Source organism: Oreochromis niloticus, linkage group LG10 (assembly GCF_001858045.2).
Source record: "Oreochromis niloticus isolate F11D_XX linkage group LG10, O_niloticus_UMD_NMBU, whole genome shotgun sequence".
NCBI classification, from domain to species: Eukaryota; Metazoa; Chordata; class Actinopteri; order Cichliformes; family Cichlidae; genus Oreochromis; species Oreochromis niloticus.
Window position 1 is genome coordinate 11,807,128 of NC_031975.2, and position 15,961 is coordinate 11,823,088.

Below are 15,961 nucleotides of genomic sequence, written 5' to 3' on the forward strand. Positions count from 1 at the left end.
TTTAAAGTTTCAAATAAATTCTTCACTTTTTTTTATTTTGGGGTCTGAACTCTGAACACTTTTCACTCTACATTAGGCTTTAATTTTGGCCGTACTCTTTCTGAGGTTTCAATAAGCAAAAAATCTTTTGGTGTTTTGTAACAGCAGGTGAGTTTTTGTTATACACACACACACACACACACACACACACACACACACACACACACACACATATATATTCAGTAAGTATAATATATATATATAAAATCAATTTTCAGTATTGATTAAAGATATAATATGATGAGATAAGTCCCACACTTGGGAAAGTTTTACTATTATAATATCAAAATGAATAGAAAAGAAATAAATCTATGAAACATAGCCTATAGCCTACAACAATATTACTAAACAGCAACAGATGAAAAATGTACATTATACAAAAGAGAGGAAGAGAGAACGCATTTGTTTTGTCAACAGGTGGCAGAATATTATCATCCAAATGATGTATGTGCGAAAAAAATATGTACCGAAGAAGAAGATTTCACTTCCGCGTCAATACAGATGTCGGAAGTCAACGTTAGTAGTAATGTAGTGCAAACAATAAAGTATACACAAATCTCTCAAAAACTTATCAAATTTTCAGAAATTCTGTAAATAATGCAAAGATTGAAACTTACACACAATAGCTATTTTTATCTATTGAGAGCTCCTTTTAGCGTTAAAAACAGGTTCGAGAAATAGACGTCATGGTCCAATAACTTTTTATTTTGAAAACCCCAATCGGAAGTCCCATCTTGTTGTAAGTGGTGTGACTTAACGATTAAACTAATGTCAGACGTGGAGTTTAGACAGCCAGGCAATGCAGAGCTAATAAATTTACAAGTCGTAATGACAGATGGTATGGATTACCAGTGTGACTCGAGGACTTACAGACTTGTGGATTTTTTTTTGACCGTGGAATTACAGAGACGCGTTTTGTTCTGAAATGATGGCTTGATATGTTTCTCGTACCTCGGTAATCACAATCAGAGCCAGTCCGTCGACCGCCGTCACAATAGCTACAAACGCGATTTTGATCTGACAGAAACCAATTCGCCAAAAGCCCGAAATAATGTCACCCATACCCGTCCTTCCCCTGGTCATCAACTGTTTCCTGTCTGTGCTCGGCTGCTTGGCCACACTGAAACTCATTCCGGCTTTCAAAGATCATTTCATATCAGCCAGATTGTACGGAGTGGATCTAAACAAAACGTCCAAAAAGCAAGTGTAAGTCGTCTCCCTGTCTGTCCTTTTAGCTACACAGCTTTCAGCTTAATGACATATTCAGTAAAATATGATAATCAATTGTTTTCCTTTTCACTCCCTTTCTTTACAGTCCAGAGTCTCAAGGAGTCATCAGTGGGACTGTCTTCCTCATCATCCTTTTCTGCTTCATCCCAGTGCCTTTCCTCAGCTGCTTCGTTGGAGATCAGTGCATGGGCTTCCCACATGATGAGGTGAGTACACTGATGTGCAATGACCCCGTGTTTCTCTCCAGTCTGAACCTCACGTCTGACCTTTGTGTGCGTTGCTTTTGCCAGTTTGTACAGCTCATCGGTGCACTTCTGGCCATCTGTTGCATGATCTTCCTTGGCTTTGCCGATGATGTGCTGAACCTCCGGTGGAGACACAAGCTCTTGCTTCCCACCATGGCTTCTTTGCCGCTGCTCATGGTCTATTTTACCAACTTTGGCAACACTGTCATAGTGGTGCCCAAGCCCTTCAGAGCACTGCTCGGACTACACTTGGATTTGGGTGAGTTGTGTGGTTGTTTGCAAATCCATCCGCTGTTCTTTGTCTGGATTCACTGCTTTGAAGTCTTCCTTTAAATGGTGTTTCGTCGTTTCTTTTACAGGCATCCTGTACTATGTCTACATGGGAATGCTTGCTGTATTCTGCACAAACGCCATCAACATCCTAGCAGGCATCAACGGGATCGAATCAGGCCAAGCACTGTTTATCTCAGGCTCCATCATCTTATTTAACCTGCTGGAGCTCAGCGGTTTGTGTTTTCGTTTCCCGTCACACGTGTGCAGAAGCTGGACATATTTTGTGTAACATGTGGTTCTTTGTGCTTTCTTGTTATTATTATTAGGAGATTACCGCGATGACCACGTTTTCTCCCTCTATTTCATGATACCGTTCTTCTTCACCACATTAGCGCTTTTGTACCACAACTGGTAAGATAAGTCTACTGAACTCGGGAAAGTTAACATATATTTTCTGCAATCAAAAACAAAGAGCTATATGTGCAAGTCCCCCTCTAGCGTGGTAATTGTAATCTGTTTTGTCACAGGTACCCTTCATCTGTGTTTGTGGGAGATACTTTCTGCTACTTTGCTGGGATGACCTTTGCTGTAGTCGGCATCCTGGGACACTTCAGCAAAACAATGCTGCTGTTCTTCATTCCTCAAGTGGTTAACTTTGTCTACTCCGTACCACAGCTGTTTCACGTAATCCCCTGTCCCAGGCACCGGCTCCCGAGGTGACTGTCTGATTATGAACATCATTTATATACGATTATACCCTGTTGTCGTGTGTATTGCTCAACTTCTTCTTTCTTCCAATGCTCCTTCTAACTAAAGGTTGAATCCAGAAACTGGCAAGCTGGGGATGAGCTACTCTAAATTCAAAACAAAGGACCTCTCTAAGTTAGGCCACCTCATTTTGACGGTAAAGCTTTTCTTTTGCGTATTCTCTGTTTGAGTATACCCATGTTTTAATAGAAATTCTCCTAAACTAAGCTGTAAATCATGTCAGCTGCTGGTCTTGTCCCATCAGCTGTTCACAACTCAAAGAGGAAAGCACCAAATCCAGACTTTTGATAAGATGAAATGAGGAAATCTTTATGAATATAATTTGCTAATTGCTTTGGGCAATGAAGCTGATTGTTTCTGCTCCAATTGCCTCGCGCTGTCAGTGTCCGTTATTAAAACTCAGACGCATTATTTGGTTGTGATGCAGAACACATTTTCTCATACACTGTATGACGGAGTCCCATAAAATACTCACTGCACTGGCTGCTTCCATAAAAAAAATAACAGGGTAAATAGCAGCCAGGTGCTGCTGATCAAATGCGCTTGATTAATTGTTCATCATTAAGTGTGAGCGCCTCTATAAAAGCAGACGTGTTGGCAGTTTGCTTGTGTGAAGCATTCAGGTGCTTGTTAACAAAACGCCCAATGAGAGAGAGATATAAGCATTAATTGCAGAGAAGCAATTGTTGCTGCCCATCAGTCTAAGATGGGTTATAAAGTCATTTCCAAACAATTGAAGTCCATCATTCTACAGTTACAGTCTTCCTACGAGTTCCAACAGATTCAATCCGTGATCACATAATACAGTTTTCAGAGAAATTAAAAAAGCAAACAGCAATATGGCCAAATATGGCTGTGCATGATGCCCCTCCAAGTGTCACGCACGGTAATGGTGAAGTTGAGATTTGTGCTCCCTTTGCAGCCACAGGTTATGGATAACTTGCAGTCATTCGGTCAACCGTGAACGCCTTTGTATACCAAAGTATTCTAGAGCCAAATGTGAGGCCACATTTAGCTGTCTGTTCTGTTGAATGGCCCAAGTGATCCCAAGCACAGCAGCAAATCTACACTAGGAAAAAAAAAAAGATAAACCAACAAGCAATAAGAGTGGGCCAGAATTCTTCTACAATGATGTGACAGACTGATAAAGCCATACAGAAAACAATTAAAGGTGGTTCTGCGATCTAATGAATCACAGGGAGCAGTTTTTCGCAGCACTGCATACAGGTTGTACTGCACATCACAGCACACCTAGATATGGCACACAATAATTGTGCCCGTGGGTGAGGTTACATGCAACATAAAAAAAATGACAATGAACCGTATGTATCAACCTGAAAATCAAATTAATGAATTCAATACATTAATTTGATTAATTTAAAATATTGGAGAAATTGATAATAACTCACAAGTTTGGATGTCATGTATGAATGCACACACACATGTATGAATGCAGCACAGCCCTAGCATGCGCTGGGCTGTGTTTACTGGCTGATAACAATAATACCTTTAATCCTCAACAGGTGGCAGAGTTATTAAAGCTGCTCGAGGTGCGCAGAGGCCATGAGGGGGATGGTGATTTTATTGAGTGCAACAACATGACTTTAATAAACCTGGTACTGAAAGTACTCGGACCCGTCCACGAGAGAACTCTCACAGTCATCATGCTCATCATACAGGTATAACAGAGCACCTGCAGTATTCACATATGCCTGAATATTGTCAGCCATATAATGTTTGACTCGCCTCTCATTTCTGCGTCTCACTCAGGTGATGGGCAGCGCAGTGGCTTTTGGGATCCGTTATCATCTCGTCCGTCTCTTCTATGATGTCTAGATTACCGGGACTGAGGACAGAGTGCTGACTGAGCAAAATATGATACTGCTGTGGAACTATTTTACAGGCTCACTGTTCATTTGCCTTTTAATAGATTCCACTACCTCACTGACATTTTTCATATTCAGGCTCTTTCTGCAGTAAAGACCCAGGGCAAGGGTTAAAGATTTATTTAACTTCACCACAGCATTTTCATATATATGTACAAGCAGAACAGCTAATGGTTTGATGCCAACAGTAGCACTCTCCTGGGATTTAGTCATTACAGTCAGGGAAATGTCACCGGGTCTTAATCTCCCCACGTGTTCACCCTGAAAGTATATTTTTATACTTGGTTTTTAAAAAGAAAGTCTGTCAAGTGTGGTCAACTTTTGATCTTCAGTGTAGCAGACATCACTGACTTGCAAACGTAGAAACCCTCTAAAAACTGCTCAAATATTCACATATTCACACACTGCTTGAATCTGCTGCTGAGGGAAAATGTGCCTACTTACGCTGTATGCAGTATGGGTGGGAATATTAAACTCATTTAGTGCTTCTTGATTGTTTCTTTTCCCTCTGAACAAAAGTCACAACAACAAAATGATTGTTGTGAAGAACAGCAGTGAAATATCAAAGGAGTGTAGTCATCAATAAAGTGTGAGGAGATGATTAAATAGAGGTCATGAAGTGGCATGACTACGTCCTGATTGCGGAAAAAGCACATCCCGATTAAAGAGAACTGATCGTCTTTGCTTTTCTTTCATCAAATACATAACTGTGTTGTTTAGGACTGAGCATCATCCCCACGGTTTCAGAAAGAACATCAATGTGAAGTCAACTGGCACTGGACTTTTTTATTTAGGAATGTAACTACAAGTGCAAAACTGTTTACTGAGATTGAAGGCACAGATTATCAAATAAAAACTGGAAAAATTATGATTTAAGATTGTGTTGTATTAATACTTGGGAGAAAATTTGTCCCAATATTTGGGACAAAGTCACAGTCTTTGTGGTTTTACCTCTCTCATGCTGGATTGTAACACAAGCAATCAATATACAACTGAAGTACAGACATTTTACCAAAAATTTTGCATTACCTGTTTACCCATTGTATACAAATAGCTGAAAGGCAGGACATGCAGAGGGTTGGTGAGACAGAAGAGAGTGATAGGGTTAGAGTGAGGCAGGTGATCCGCTGTGGCGACCCCTAACGGGAACAGGTTGTGGGTTGTTTGACATGGAGGACCAGAATAGTCACTCACCTCAAATAGAACATTTTGTGCTTTATTAATGAATTGTGCAATGAAATGTGCGCTAGCAAAATCGTTTACCAAATACTTTTTCATAATCTTTAGTTAGACATCACTAAACTTATGATTAAAGCACAAAATACTTTAATGTTGATGTGTGTAACTCTTCTGGTCTTCCATAATTATAAGCGTGTAGTAAGGGGGTATTTTTGCCTTTAAAATGTATACAGTGCCCAGTAGCATAAAATAAAAATGATTGGAGCATAAATGCCCCAAATTTATACTTAAGTAAAATATTTGAATAAATGTCAATAAAAATGAAGCTTTATTGTAAATATTTTCCCAAGACCGTTTGAATTGTTAACTGTAAATACAATAGGGACTTTGCGGAGGAACTATTTAACTAAACTTTGTTTCAAGGGGAACGTCGGTGTTGTTGCACAGCCCGCGTTTGTGGACGGACTCCGAAAAATAACACGTCCAATGTATGCGAGCTCTCTTTTAACGCTGTCGTGAAGCTTATAACAATTGATTCTTTTTTATTCGTTTCGCTTATTAAACAGTTCTCTGCTGGTGTTTCCGCAGCACTGTGGAGACTGTTTAATGTAAGCTAGCAGCTTAGTTGGTGGGCGGTCAGGTGATGGTCAAACAGCGTTTGCGACTTCGGTCCTGGAGTGAAACGTCTGACATTTAGTCCAGTTGTGACTCGGAGAGATGCCTCCTAACAAGCGCATGCAGAAGAAAGCACTCAAGCTGGAGTGTGAGTGGGGTTCATGCCAGGAATCATTTAATCGGATGGAAAACTTTTGCAAGCATGTGGAGGGTCATCTAAGTGCTTTGGAAGAGGAGGAGGAGGAAGAAGAAACAGAGGGTGAGGTGAAACGCAGCTTCGTGTACGTGTGGCACGTCCATAGCTGAGGTGTTTGTTTTGGAGATGTAGCGTGAGGAGCTGGACACCAACGTGTTTTAATGATTTGGTTCAATGGGCCTGAACCAAGGCAGCCTCACTTACTGCATGTCTAGACCACTATTAGAAGTGACGAGAGCTTTTAGCTGCTTATTTATAACAAAAATTTGGCCACTAAATATTGAATTGGATTAATTTACTTAACTTCGCTGACATCCAAAGTCCTCTCTTGCTTTTGAGTGATAATAAACAAGGCATTCAAATCAATAAGTCATATTGATCCTTTGCCCAAAATGATGATTCCTCCTAATCGTGTCTCTCTTGCTTTTTGTGCAAAGGAGAGAGAAGCTGTCTGTGGAGAGACTGTGGTTTCTGCTCCGTGGAGGGATCTGAAGAGTTGCGGCGACACGTGTTTTTTCACTGTTATCACACTAAACTAAAGCAGCTGGGTCAGCAGGTTCTCAGTGCCCATCCAGAAATCGGCAACTGCTCCATCGCCTACCACAATCGCAACATCATCCCTGAAATCCCAGATAATTTTGTCTGCCTTTGGGAGGAATGTGAAGTAAGTTTGCTGTGTCTGCTGCTGCTGGTGAAAGACGAGAGTTTTTACACTCTATGAAAAGCCGCCTGTTCAGTCTATTTTTGGAGGAATGACAGCAGCTTTCCATTCTGTAGTTACAATACCAGTTCTAAAGAAGTGGGAAGGCTGTGTGAATTGTAAATAAAAACAGAATGCAATGATTTGCAAATCTCATAAACCCATATTTTATTCACCACAGAACATAGAAAAAATACCAAATATTTAAACTGAGAAAATGTAATACTGAATTTGATGGCAGGAACGCATCTCAAAAGGTTGGTATAAAGCCATGTTTACCACCGTGCAGTTTTTCCCCTTCTTCAACTAACGTCCAGTAGACGTGTGGAAACTGAAACCAGCTGCTGTCTTGTCTGATGGATGATTCTAAGTGCTCTGGTTCTCTTTGTCTTATGTTTTTGGCTCATGATGCCTTGGATGTTTTCAGCTTATGAAAGGTCTGGACTACAGGCAGGCCAGTTCAGCACCCGGACTCTTCTACTACACAACTATGCTGTTGAATAGCTGCAGTATGTGCTTTAGCATTGTTTTACTGAAATATGCAAGGCCTTCCCTGCATGGGAGATTATTTAGCTTTAAAACTTGTATCTACCTTTGAGCATTGATGGAGCTTTCCCAAATCTTATGCTGCCAGTTCTATAGACACTAATGCTGCTTCATAACGTGAGAGGTCTAGGGTTTTGAACTGAAGCCTGAAAACAAGCTGGCTAGTCTCTCCGCTGTTCACTCCAGAGAACATGACATCAATGTTTTCCAAAAAGAATTGCAAATTTTAATTCGTCTGACATCAGAAAAGGTCTCCGCTTTGCTTCAGTCGATTATAAATGAGGTTTAGCCCAGAGGAGACGGCAGTGTTTTGGATTATGTTCATAAATGGCTTTTTCTTTGCATGACAAAGCTTTAACCTGCTTTTGTGGATGGCACTTCAGACCGTGATCTCTGTTAGTGTTCTTGAACCCGGTATTTCTGAGTTTTTAAATGATCTGTGTAGTAGAATTAAACTAATAATACATGTGGCTCTGTTTCTCTCTTAATGCACATCTGTTAAAGCAACCACCATATGAAAACCCTGAGTGGTTTTATCGCCATGTGGAAATGCACAGCCTGTGCATAGAGATACCTACAGGAGACTGTGAAATCCCGATACGCTGTGGATGGAAAGGTACGCTTACAGTGTTTTTTTTTTAAACTGTAAATGTTAGTTAAGTGAAGATTGTACAGCTGTACATTTTCAGTGTTGAGCTGAGGATTTCAGATTTTTGAATCCAGGCTTTGTGCCTGTCATTTTCAGACTGTGAAGCTACTGCTAAAGGCCGTCCTAAGCTGCGAGAGCACCTGCGCAGCCACACTCAGGAAAAGGTGGTGGCATGTCCCGGCTGTGGGGGGATGTATGCCAACAATACAAAGCTGTTTGACCACATCATACGACAGAGCGCCATGGAAGGTAGATTCTGTCAAATTTATGAAATGAAGCTTAGTAATGTTAAAAAAAACCCCTGTAATAATCTAATATGTTTTGTCATGTAGGTCAGAGGTTCCAGTGCTCACACTGCTCCAAACGTTTTGCAACAGAAAGACTTCTGAGAGACCACATGAGGACCCACGGTCAGTTATGGCTTCATTGTGCTTCTTTTTTTTTTTTTTTTTTTAAAATTCAATTGAGCTGTGACTCAGTTGTGTTGTTGCTTATCCAGTGCCCACCTGAAACATTTTTTAGATCATCCAGTTGAAGGACGGCTTGAGCTTATGCCATGATGAGGTGTCCATCTATACACAATTCACAAAAATTGATACTCCTGGAGTATGAAGCAAATCTGTTCCATACTCTAGGAGGTGAAACTTTCACACTTTGTTCATCTACCAGGTCTTCACTCAGATTGTGTTTAAGGTCACAACTGTCGTTCTCAGCTCATTTAAATTCTCTTTAGTTTAACCAGTGCTGCCAACCAATGACAAGAAAACCTAAGACTTTATTTCTGCATGTCACACATTACAATAACCCGGGAATTGTGATGGACTGTGAGCCAGATGAGTTAATCACCATCTTTCTGGATCTTTTCTGCTTCATAGTGAGAGCATCCAGTTTTAAAATTAAGCATTTCACAAGTATTTCTTGGTTTGACGCAACCCAAAATAAAAATAGTCCTTCACAGTGTCTATTTTTGATCTGCTGAGCATGTGATGCACTTTGTTGTGAGTGAGTGAAGAAGTCCTGTTCCCAACAAACAACTCTGTAGTCTTAATATAGACAAATTTAATTTCCCCACTGCTTTATTGGGACAGTGAGCCACTACAAATGCCCATTATGTGACATGACGTGCCCGTCGCCCTCTTCACTGCGCAACCATATCAAGTTCCGGCACAGCAATGAGAAGCCATACAGCTGTGACTACTGCGAGTACAGGTACCCAAACCCCTGAAACTTCACCAATTTAAGTCAGGATTAAGTTATTAAACAGACAATGACATTTGCTTCTCTCCCCCCCCTCCTTTTTTTTTTAAACTCACAGCTGTAAGAATCTGGTCGACTTGCGCAAACATCTGGACACCCACAGCAGCGAGTCAGCCTTCCACTGTGACGTCCCTGGCTGTGGCTTTACATCTCGAGCCGCTTGCACCATGAAGATTCACCACAAAAGAGAGCACGAGGTGATCTTTGAAGTGTTTGTTTAAACTTGCGTTCAAGTAGGGATTTTTGATGTCTTCATTGATGATTGTGTTTTCTTTCCATAACCAGGGGAGTTTTGTAGCTCGCTACAAGTGCCATGTGTGCGGCCAGTGTTTCACCAGGGGCAACAACCTGACTGTCCATCTGCACAAAAAGCACCAATTTAAGTGGCCGTCCGGACACCCAAGGTTCAGGTGAGTGTTGCAGTGAAGCAGCTGCAGTAATAGCTATTGCAACGCTTGAAGTCTTTATTCGCTCTTGACAGGTACAAGGAACACGAGGATGGTTTCTTGCGTCTGCAGCTGATTCGCTACGAGAGCGTGGAGCTGACTGAGCAGTTGATGCGAGAAAGACAAAGCAGGCAAGCGGAGGAGGACGGCGACAGTGAGCCGACGGAAGGTCAGGAGCTGCAGGAAGGAGCAGTTCCTGCAGAGGTGCAGGTGGAATTGAAAGGGGTGCTGCTGGAAGAGCAGAGGATCGACGAGCCAGGCTCGACTGTCGGCGCTGAGGAAGGCGGACAGGAAGAGGGCATGCTGTATGTCCTCACTGGAGGATTGTCACAGGCAGGAGAGGAGTCGGTAATGCTGCAGCTCCAGGATGCTGCTCAGCAACAGGAGATGGAGGTGCTTTGACTTGATGCACATTCTGAGCGAGCACAAAGTACACAGTCACACTCTTCTTGGAATTCATGAACTTCTACAAAGACCTGGCTTGGATTTGAACAGAAAGCGAACTGCTTTACTTAAATTAAAACATCTGAATTAAGGAACACGTACTGTTATGATTCATGTTGAATATAAGCCTATATTAGGCAAGTAAACTGGGTTTTTTTTATGTTTATTTGCTAATGTGTAGCATCTTAATTTTAAACTGTTTTCAGTTAGAAGATGTTCGTGTCTCGTGCTGTAAAATCTGTCGAGACAGTTGAAGGCTAATGTTGCACTGCCTGCTGGGTTCTCAGTCAATCAAATTCAGAGATACATCAGCTGAAACCTTTAAAGGTTAAGAACATGAGTCACGGGACGTCGTGTTGTCATTAATATTCACCAGAATCTGTGGATTAAAGCTAAGAGGGCTCACCTTATCATCTCGCAGAGTGTGTACCTTTCCCAGTTAAACTTGAATAAACAAGTGAAACCTTTTTGTCTATTTTTTATGTTTTTTAATATTTTTTTAATAGTGAACTTTTTCCTTTATTTATTACATACATTCATCATCTGTTTTGGCTCCCCCTGCTAACTCTAACTGCACTCCTGCAGCTCTGTTACTGATATACACGGCTGTATAATTGACATCTCAATCATCTAAAATGTCTTGACTGAACTTAGCATAGCTGTAAATCTAAACGTTGTCTCTGTAGTATTGTTAACATCCACATTCACCACCCACATCATTAGTTACACCTTGTTAGTACCAGGTTGGACCCCCTTCTGCCTGCACAGCTGCCCTAATTCTTTGTGGCTTAGATTCCACAAGGTGCTTGTAACATCTCTGAGATTTTGACATGATAGCATCACACAGTCATTGCACATATTGTTCACTGGATATTTTCTCTTTCAAACCATTTTCTGTAAACGCTAGAGAGGGTTAAACTCATACCAGCCCGTCTGGCACCAACAACCATGCTATGTTCAAAGTCACTTAAATCATCTTTCTTTCCTTTGTTTGAACTTCAGCAGGTTGTTTTCAAGCAACAAGGCCAACATTAGGTTTCTTTTCTGCTTTTTTCACACAAGAGAGACAAAAAAACCCCAGAAAACAATTACAATTTTTCATGCTGACCGAAACAAAGTTCTACATTTCTCTCAATATATTCTATACAATTATATATATTTAATATATTTTAGTTAGTTCACCTAATGTGAATGTTGTGCATTGGATAAAGTGTCTGTGTTTAAGGTACAAGTACCTCTGTTATCCATCACCCTTCTCATAAATTTGGAGACGGTAGTTTTTTCATCCCTCTTCTGCTTCACACTTAATAAAAACCTTTGATCAGGTGTCAAAATCGTGACACAGCTTTGCCCAAGTGGAGTCCCAGGATGATAAACAGCGCACAGCATTAGCTGTTTGTACAAGATTAGGCAGCACACAGCTTAGTTCAAGCGTTACTTAAACTCTCTCTCGCTGCTTCCTCTTCCTGCAGTCAGTGAACTCAGTTCTCCTGGGACTGATTCTAATGGCTTCATGTCTAGTGATGGCGTAGTGTAATGCTGCTAGTTGGTTCCTGGGTGCACCTAAAACATTTTTTTTTAGAAAAACTACTTCATCAGGAGATGGGAACTTTGAGATTTTACATACTGCTGCTCCCGTTGTTGTTTGGGTCCATCCACAGAGGGATATCTCAGTTTCCTGAGTGGAATGGAGAGCTGGAAGGTAGTGGTAAGATCTCCTTTTCTGATACTGTAATGCTGTAATTGGTTATGGGGACACAAAACAAAGATTCTTCAATAACTTTCTGGTTCCTAAGTCATGGCATATATGAATGTTTGTCCAATCCTTGTGTATTAAGAAGCCAATGATTTAGTATTTTTCTTCTTCAGGTGAGATAATATTGATTTCCCAGCCGAATTTCATAGATGACACATACTGGTCTGGGTCAGCCCCGCTTTGTTTAGGAGGTTGTAAGGCGCGGCACCGGGAGCTGAGGAGAGATCGCTGTGGAGACTCTAGCTGCTGCTGGCTCGGCTACAAATCCTTGTGCAGAGGTAAGACTCAGAATCAGAGCGAAGAAACAAAAGGTCACTGCTGTTTAAAATACCTTCGTCTTGTGCTTTGTATTTCCTGCATTTCCTTTTCTCTGTGTGTCAGTGAACTGTGGAAGGCCAGATGTGGACTACAATGGAGTAGTGTATGGTAATGACTGGTGGGTGGAATCTGTGGTGAGGTACACCTGCCGCTCAGGATTCAGGCTTATTGGAAACTCTACCAGATCGTGTCAGCCTAATGGCCTCTGGACTCCGAAACCTATCTGCCTACGTGAGTCCACACAAACCGCAACAAAACAACAACAACAACAAAAGGTTTTCTGACCCAGTATCAACATTTACGCTCTTTGACTTGCCTTTTAGGAATGTGTAAGCAGGGGCAGATTGAAATCAGCGAGAGTGAACTGAGTGGGACATGCAACTCCACCTGCGTGGGTAAGAGCTACTTCGGCCCACCCAAACGAGGCTGCACTCAGCTAGACAACTGCAGGAAGAAGGAGACCGGCTGGAAACGGTTCTTTGCACAATGTGTCCCTTGCATTTGTGACTGCGCTTTCTCGTGTGGTGAGTGGCTTCCACCTCCACATTGTCAGGACAAATGCAAAGCAGAATGAGCATGCTGCGGTGCTGTCTGTGTACAAATACATTTGAATATTGCTCTACACATGAATTTGCCATCCTTCTTTCAGGAATAATATCTGCTTTGTTTTTTTTGTTTTGTTTTTTTCAAGTGTCTGCAGGCTAAAACACAGAGAACGCATGCTTACAGTGCAACAAGGCTGCAGACAAAGAGGAGACACAGACCGGCTGTAGAGCAAAGAGTCACGCTGCATTTCTGCTGCTTCATCCAATTTTAAGAACAAATCTGGGTGTTTAAGGACAATAATTTAATCTCTCTGGCACACACTCCAACCCTGGCTGCCTGCTTTCTGTATGTAAAGGATTACATGGCAAGAACAAATCCTTCTGGCACGCCAGTGTTAAGTCACTCTTTAGGATGCAAAGCGGCGAGAGGGTCAGAAAACAAAAGGGAGGACAAATTTAGTGAAAGGCGCCTGAGAGGTTTAGATTAGATTCAAGTTCAGCAATTATTTGAAATAGAAAGCGACTTTGGCTGATTTTAAACCCCATTTTTGGGCTTTTCAACATCATTTCCTGTCCAGATATATATCACATACTGTATTTAGCTTGGATGTCTGCAAACACGTGCGCATCTTTACTTTCCTCAGATAAGGAAGGGAATCAGAGAAACAAGAAAGAGGGAAGTGAAGCCAAAGAGATTGGCATCTTGTCTCTCCTCTCAGCCCATCTGTCGTGGAAGGAGCTGAGACCTTAAGCTTGTTATAAGATGTTTTTTCAGGGGTCAGAGTTAACAGAGAGAGTGATGTAGAACTTATCTGTTAACAGCATTTATACTTTAGGTGTCATGCTGTGTGTACTTTTATTTTCAAGTTATTTATTGAGTAATGTATATCACAAGCCAATTGTATGAATGTGAAATTAATTAAAAACTACTCATGTCTTTGAAATCAAAGGTTTAACATTTAAAGCGTAACTCAGATCATTTCTGAGCCCCGCAGACCTGAAGCAGAGCTTTACAGATGGCACTAATAATATTCTGATTATATTATCAGTCATCCCCCGTGTCCATTATCCCGTCGCTCCTCACAAAACAACTACTGAGCAACACGCTTCCAGGCAGGCCTGTGACACTTCATATAGTTCTAAATTAAAAAATGGTAAGAAGTAGTGTGGAGAAAGTCGCTAATCAAAGATTTTCAAAAGATATATGACAAAATATTTAATATTTAAATATTTAAATTTTGACCTCTGCTCCCATTTAATGGCTTATACTTAGACTTCAGAACTTTTTCCCTCTGTCTTTTTTTTTTACTCAACTAAAATGGATTTCATTTTGAAAACGAAAAACAGACTCAAAATGTGTTTTTTTCTGTCATTGCCTTTAATAAACGACATTACAGGTTAAACCACTAGATGTCGCTGTTTTGTCACAAAGTGCATCACCGGTGTGAGATTTAGGACTGATTCCCTTCCACATGTGATCCTGAGGAGTTACTGCTCAGCGTGCATCACTGTTGAGGACTCCAGGTGGTGTACCTCAAGACGATGTGTTCATCCGCTTTGGGCATGTAGCAGCCGATCCCTGTACGACGTTTAGATGACAAACACTGATATTTACACACATACAGCCTGACACAGCATTATAACAGAAACAGCAGCTAATTGAAATAACAATGGGCGTAGCATCCTTTCTCTAAAAGAAAAAAAAAGTTGCTTTAATAGATAAATCACTATTAATGTGTAGTACCACTGCCTTCTCCTTCTATAAAAGATAAACATGCACAAATGTTTTCATAGCAGATAATTTTACAATAGCTGTAGGAGGCAGTAATTGAAAAAGACAACCCAATCTCCTGTCTCATTACGGCTCATTAAGTCGTCCTCAGATATGTTGAAGTGAAGCTCTGGGGATGACACTCACCCACATCCAGTCTGTTGAATTCTCCGGAGCTTTCAGACAGGATCTCCCAGTATGTCTTCTCATCCTTATTTCCAGCCACTCCATTCACGCTCTCCAAGAACAGGCCAAAGTTTGGGTCCTCCTTCACTGTGAACCTGGCAACACAAACAGTCAGGGCATCTCTCTACCAGAGTTTCTTTAAGAGCAGAACTGGGTCACCATCAGCTTAAATATGTAAGAGAATCAGCCGGGGCTCCTTTTTAGGAATAAAGGAAGATAGACAGTTATATTAAAGGGGATGTCATGGGTGGACTTACTTAAAGTCGTGCTGTGCATCGTGCAGTCTCCTCAGAGCTCCCAGCAGCACACCTCCCTCTACCACACTGCTGGAGTAGGACTTGAGAGGCTCGTTAGACAGCTCGTTCTCCACAGACAGTTTGATAGAGAGGGATCCTGATAGTGCACGCAAAGCATCTCACATGTAATACAATTTATGATGCATTTCTGCAAAAGATCAAAGCTTCTGTAAAATTTACCTTCATCTGTGTCTGTAAGAGCGCCACATGTCAGCAGGAGGAAAAAGCCCACAGAGAGCAGAGCTGATGTCCTTAGTGCCATGTCGAGCGATCTTCTTTCTCAGATGTGTGTCTAACACCACATCACCTCACTACTTATAGCATGCCTAACCCACATTTGTAAGCAAACTCCAGTCCCAGAAAGTCACGGGGCACTCTCAGATACCTTTGTTGAGGTTAAACATTCACATTCACATCCTGATACTTAAAACTAACACAGAAGTGCTTTTATGTGACAATCAATGATGGTTAATGTGTGCTTTATGAATACAGAAACACTGTTATCTCGGAGGTTACACTAGATGATTCATGATCTGTCCTGTGGCTGTGGGTTTTTCTTTCAGATGGCAGGGTGGGAGAATTTCTTCTTTCCCTAAAGACAAATATTATGTTACGC

At 41.3% G+C, this 15,961-nt stretch overlaps 3 protein-coding genes across 4 annotated transcripts; all 3 read left to right on the forward strand.

Annotated features, from left to right (window-relative positions):
• The first annotated feature begins 760 nt into the window (after window positions 1-760).
• On the forward strand, window positions 761-5,309 carry dpagt1 (dolichyl-phosphate (UDP-N-acetylglucosamine) N-acetylglucosaminephosphotransferase 1 (GlcNAc-1-P transferase)). Its single transcript, XM_003446865.4, has 9 exons — window positions 761-1,245; window positions 1,355-1,475; window positions 1,560-1,773; window positions 1,874-2,020; window positions 2,114-2,198; window positions 2,315-2,503; window positions 2,604-2,691; window positions 4,079-4,234; window positions 4,326-5,309. Exons 1-9 carry the CDS (start codon window positions 1,091-1,093, stop codon window positions 4,389-4,391), a joined length of 1,221 nt encoding a protein of 406 aa, XP_003446913.1. The 5' UTR covers window positions 761-1,090; the 3' UTR covers window positions 4,392-5,309.
• A 724-nt stretch (window positions 5,310-6,033) lies between these two features.
• hinfp (histone H4 transcription factor) lies at window positions 6,034-10,948 on the forward strand. The gene is made up of 9 exons (XM_005472062.3): window positions 6,034-6,494; window positions 6,869-7,095; window positions 8,182-8,293; window positions 8,423-8,575; window positions 8,659-8,736; window positions 9,415-9,535; window positions 9,642-9,780; window positions 9,869-9,993; window positions 10,065-10,948. Exons 1-9 carry the CDS (start codon window positions 6,338-6,340, stop codon window positions 10,429-10,431), a joined length of 1,479 nt encoding a protein of 492 aa, XP_005472119.1. The 5' UTR covers window positions 6,034-6,337; the 3' UTR covers window positions 10,432-10,948.
• Window positions 10,949-11,808: 860 nt separating this feature from the next.
• Window positions 11,809-14,610, forward strand: si:ch211-117m20.4 (sushi, von Willebrand factor type A, EGF and pentraxin domain-containing protein 1). Of its 2 annotated transcripts, none has more exons than XM_005472064.4 (5): window positions 11,809-12,181; window positions 12,343-12,507; window positions 12,611-12,778; window positions 12,871-13,071; window positions 13,239-14,610. In XM_005472064.4, exons 1-5 carry the CDS (start codon window positions 12,010-12,012, stop codon window positions 13,250-13,252), a joined length of 720 nt encoding a protein of 239 aa, XP_005472121.1. In that variant the 5' UTR covers window positions 11,809-12,009; the 3' UTR covers window positions 13,253-14,610. The 2 variants fall into 2 exon arrangements, with proteins under 2 accessions (XP_005472121.1, XP_005472122.1); XM_005472065.4 differs by having other exon boundaries at window positions 11,809-12,175.
• Window positions 14,611-15,961: the final 1,351 nt, after the last annotated feature.

Bases quoted from the DNA above. Each gene is read 5' to 3' on its own strand.
- hinfp (XM_005472062.3), top strand. From the start codon at position 6,338: ATGCCTCCTAACAAGCGCATGCAGAAGAAAGCACTCAAGCTGGAGTGT. The intron at 8,576-8,658 runs GTAGATTCTGTC...TTTGTCATGTAG, and splicing joins ACGACAGAGCGCCATGGAAG to GTCAGAGGTTCCAGTGCTCA. The intron at 9,781-9,868 runs GTGATCTTTGAA...TTCCATAACCAG, and splicing joins ACCACAAAAGAGAGCACGAG to GGGAGTTTTGTAGCTCGCTA.
- si:ch211-117m20.4 (XM_005472064.4), top strand. From the start codon at position 12,010: ATGCTGCTAGTTGGTTCCTGGGTGCACCTAAAACATTTTTTTTTAGAA. The intron at 12,508-12,610 runs GTAAGACTCAGA...TCTGTGTGTCAG, and splicing joins CTACAAATCCTTGTGCAGAG to TGAACTGTGGAAGGCCAGAT. The intron at 12,779-12,870 runs GTGAGTCCACAC...CTTGCCTTTTAG, and splicing joins TCCGAAACCTATCTGCCTAC to GAATGTGTAAGCAGGGGCAG.
- dpagt1 (XM_003446865.4), top strand. From the start codon at position 1,091: ATGTCACCCATACCCGTCCTTCCCCTGGTCATCAACTGTTTCCTGTCT. The intron at 1,476-1,559 runs GTGAGTACACTG...TGCTTTTGCCAG, and splicing joins TGGGCTTCCCACATGATGAG to TTTGTACAGCTCATCGGTGC. The intron at 4,235-4,325 runs GTATAACAGAGC...CGTCTCACTCAG, and splicing joins TCATCATGCTCATCATACAG to GTGATGGGCAGCGCAGTGGC.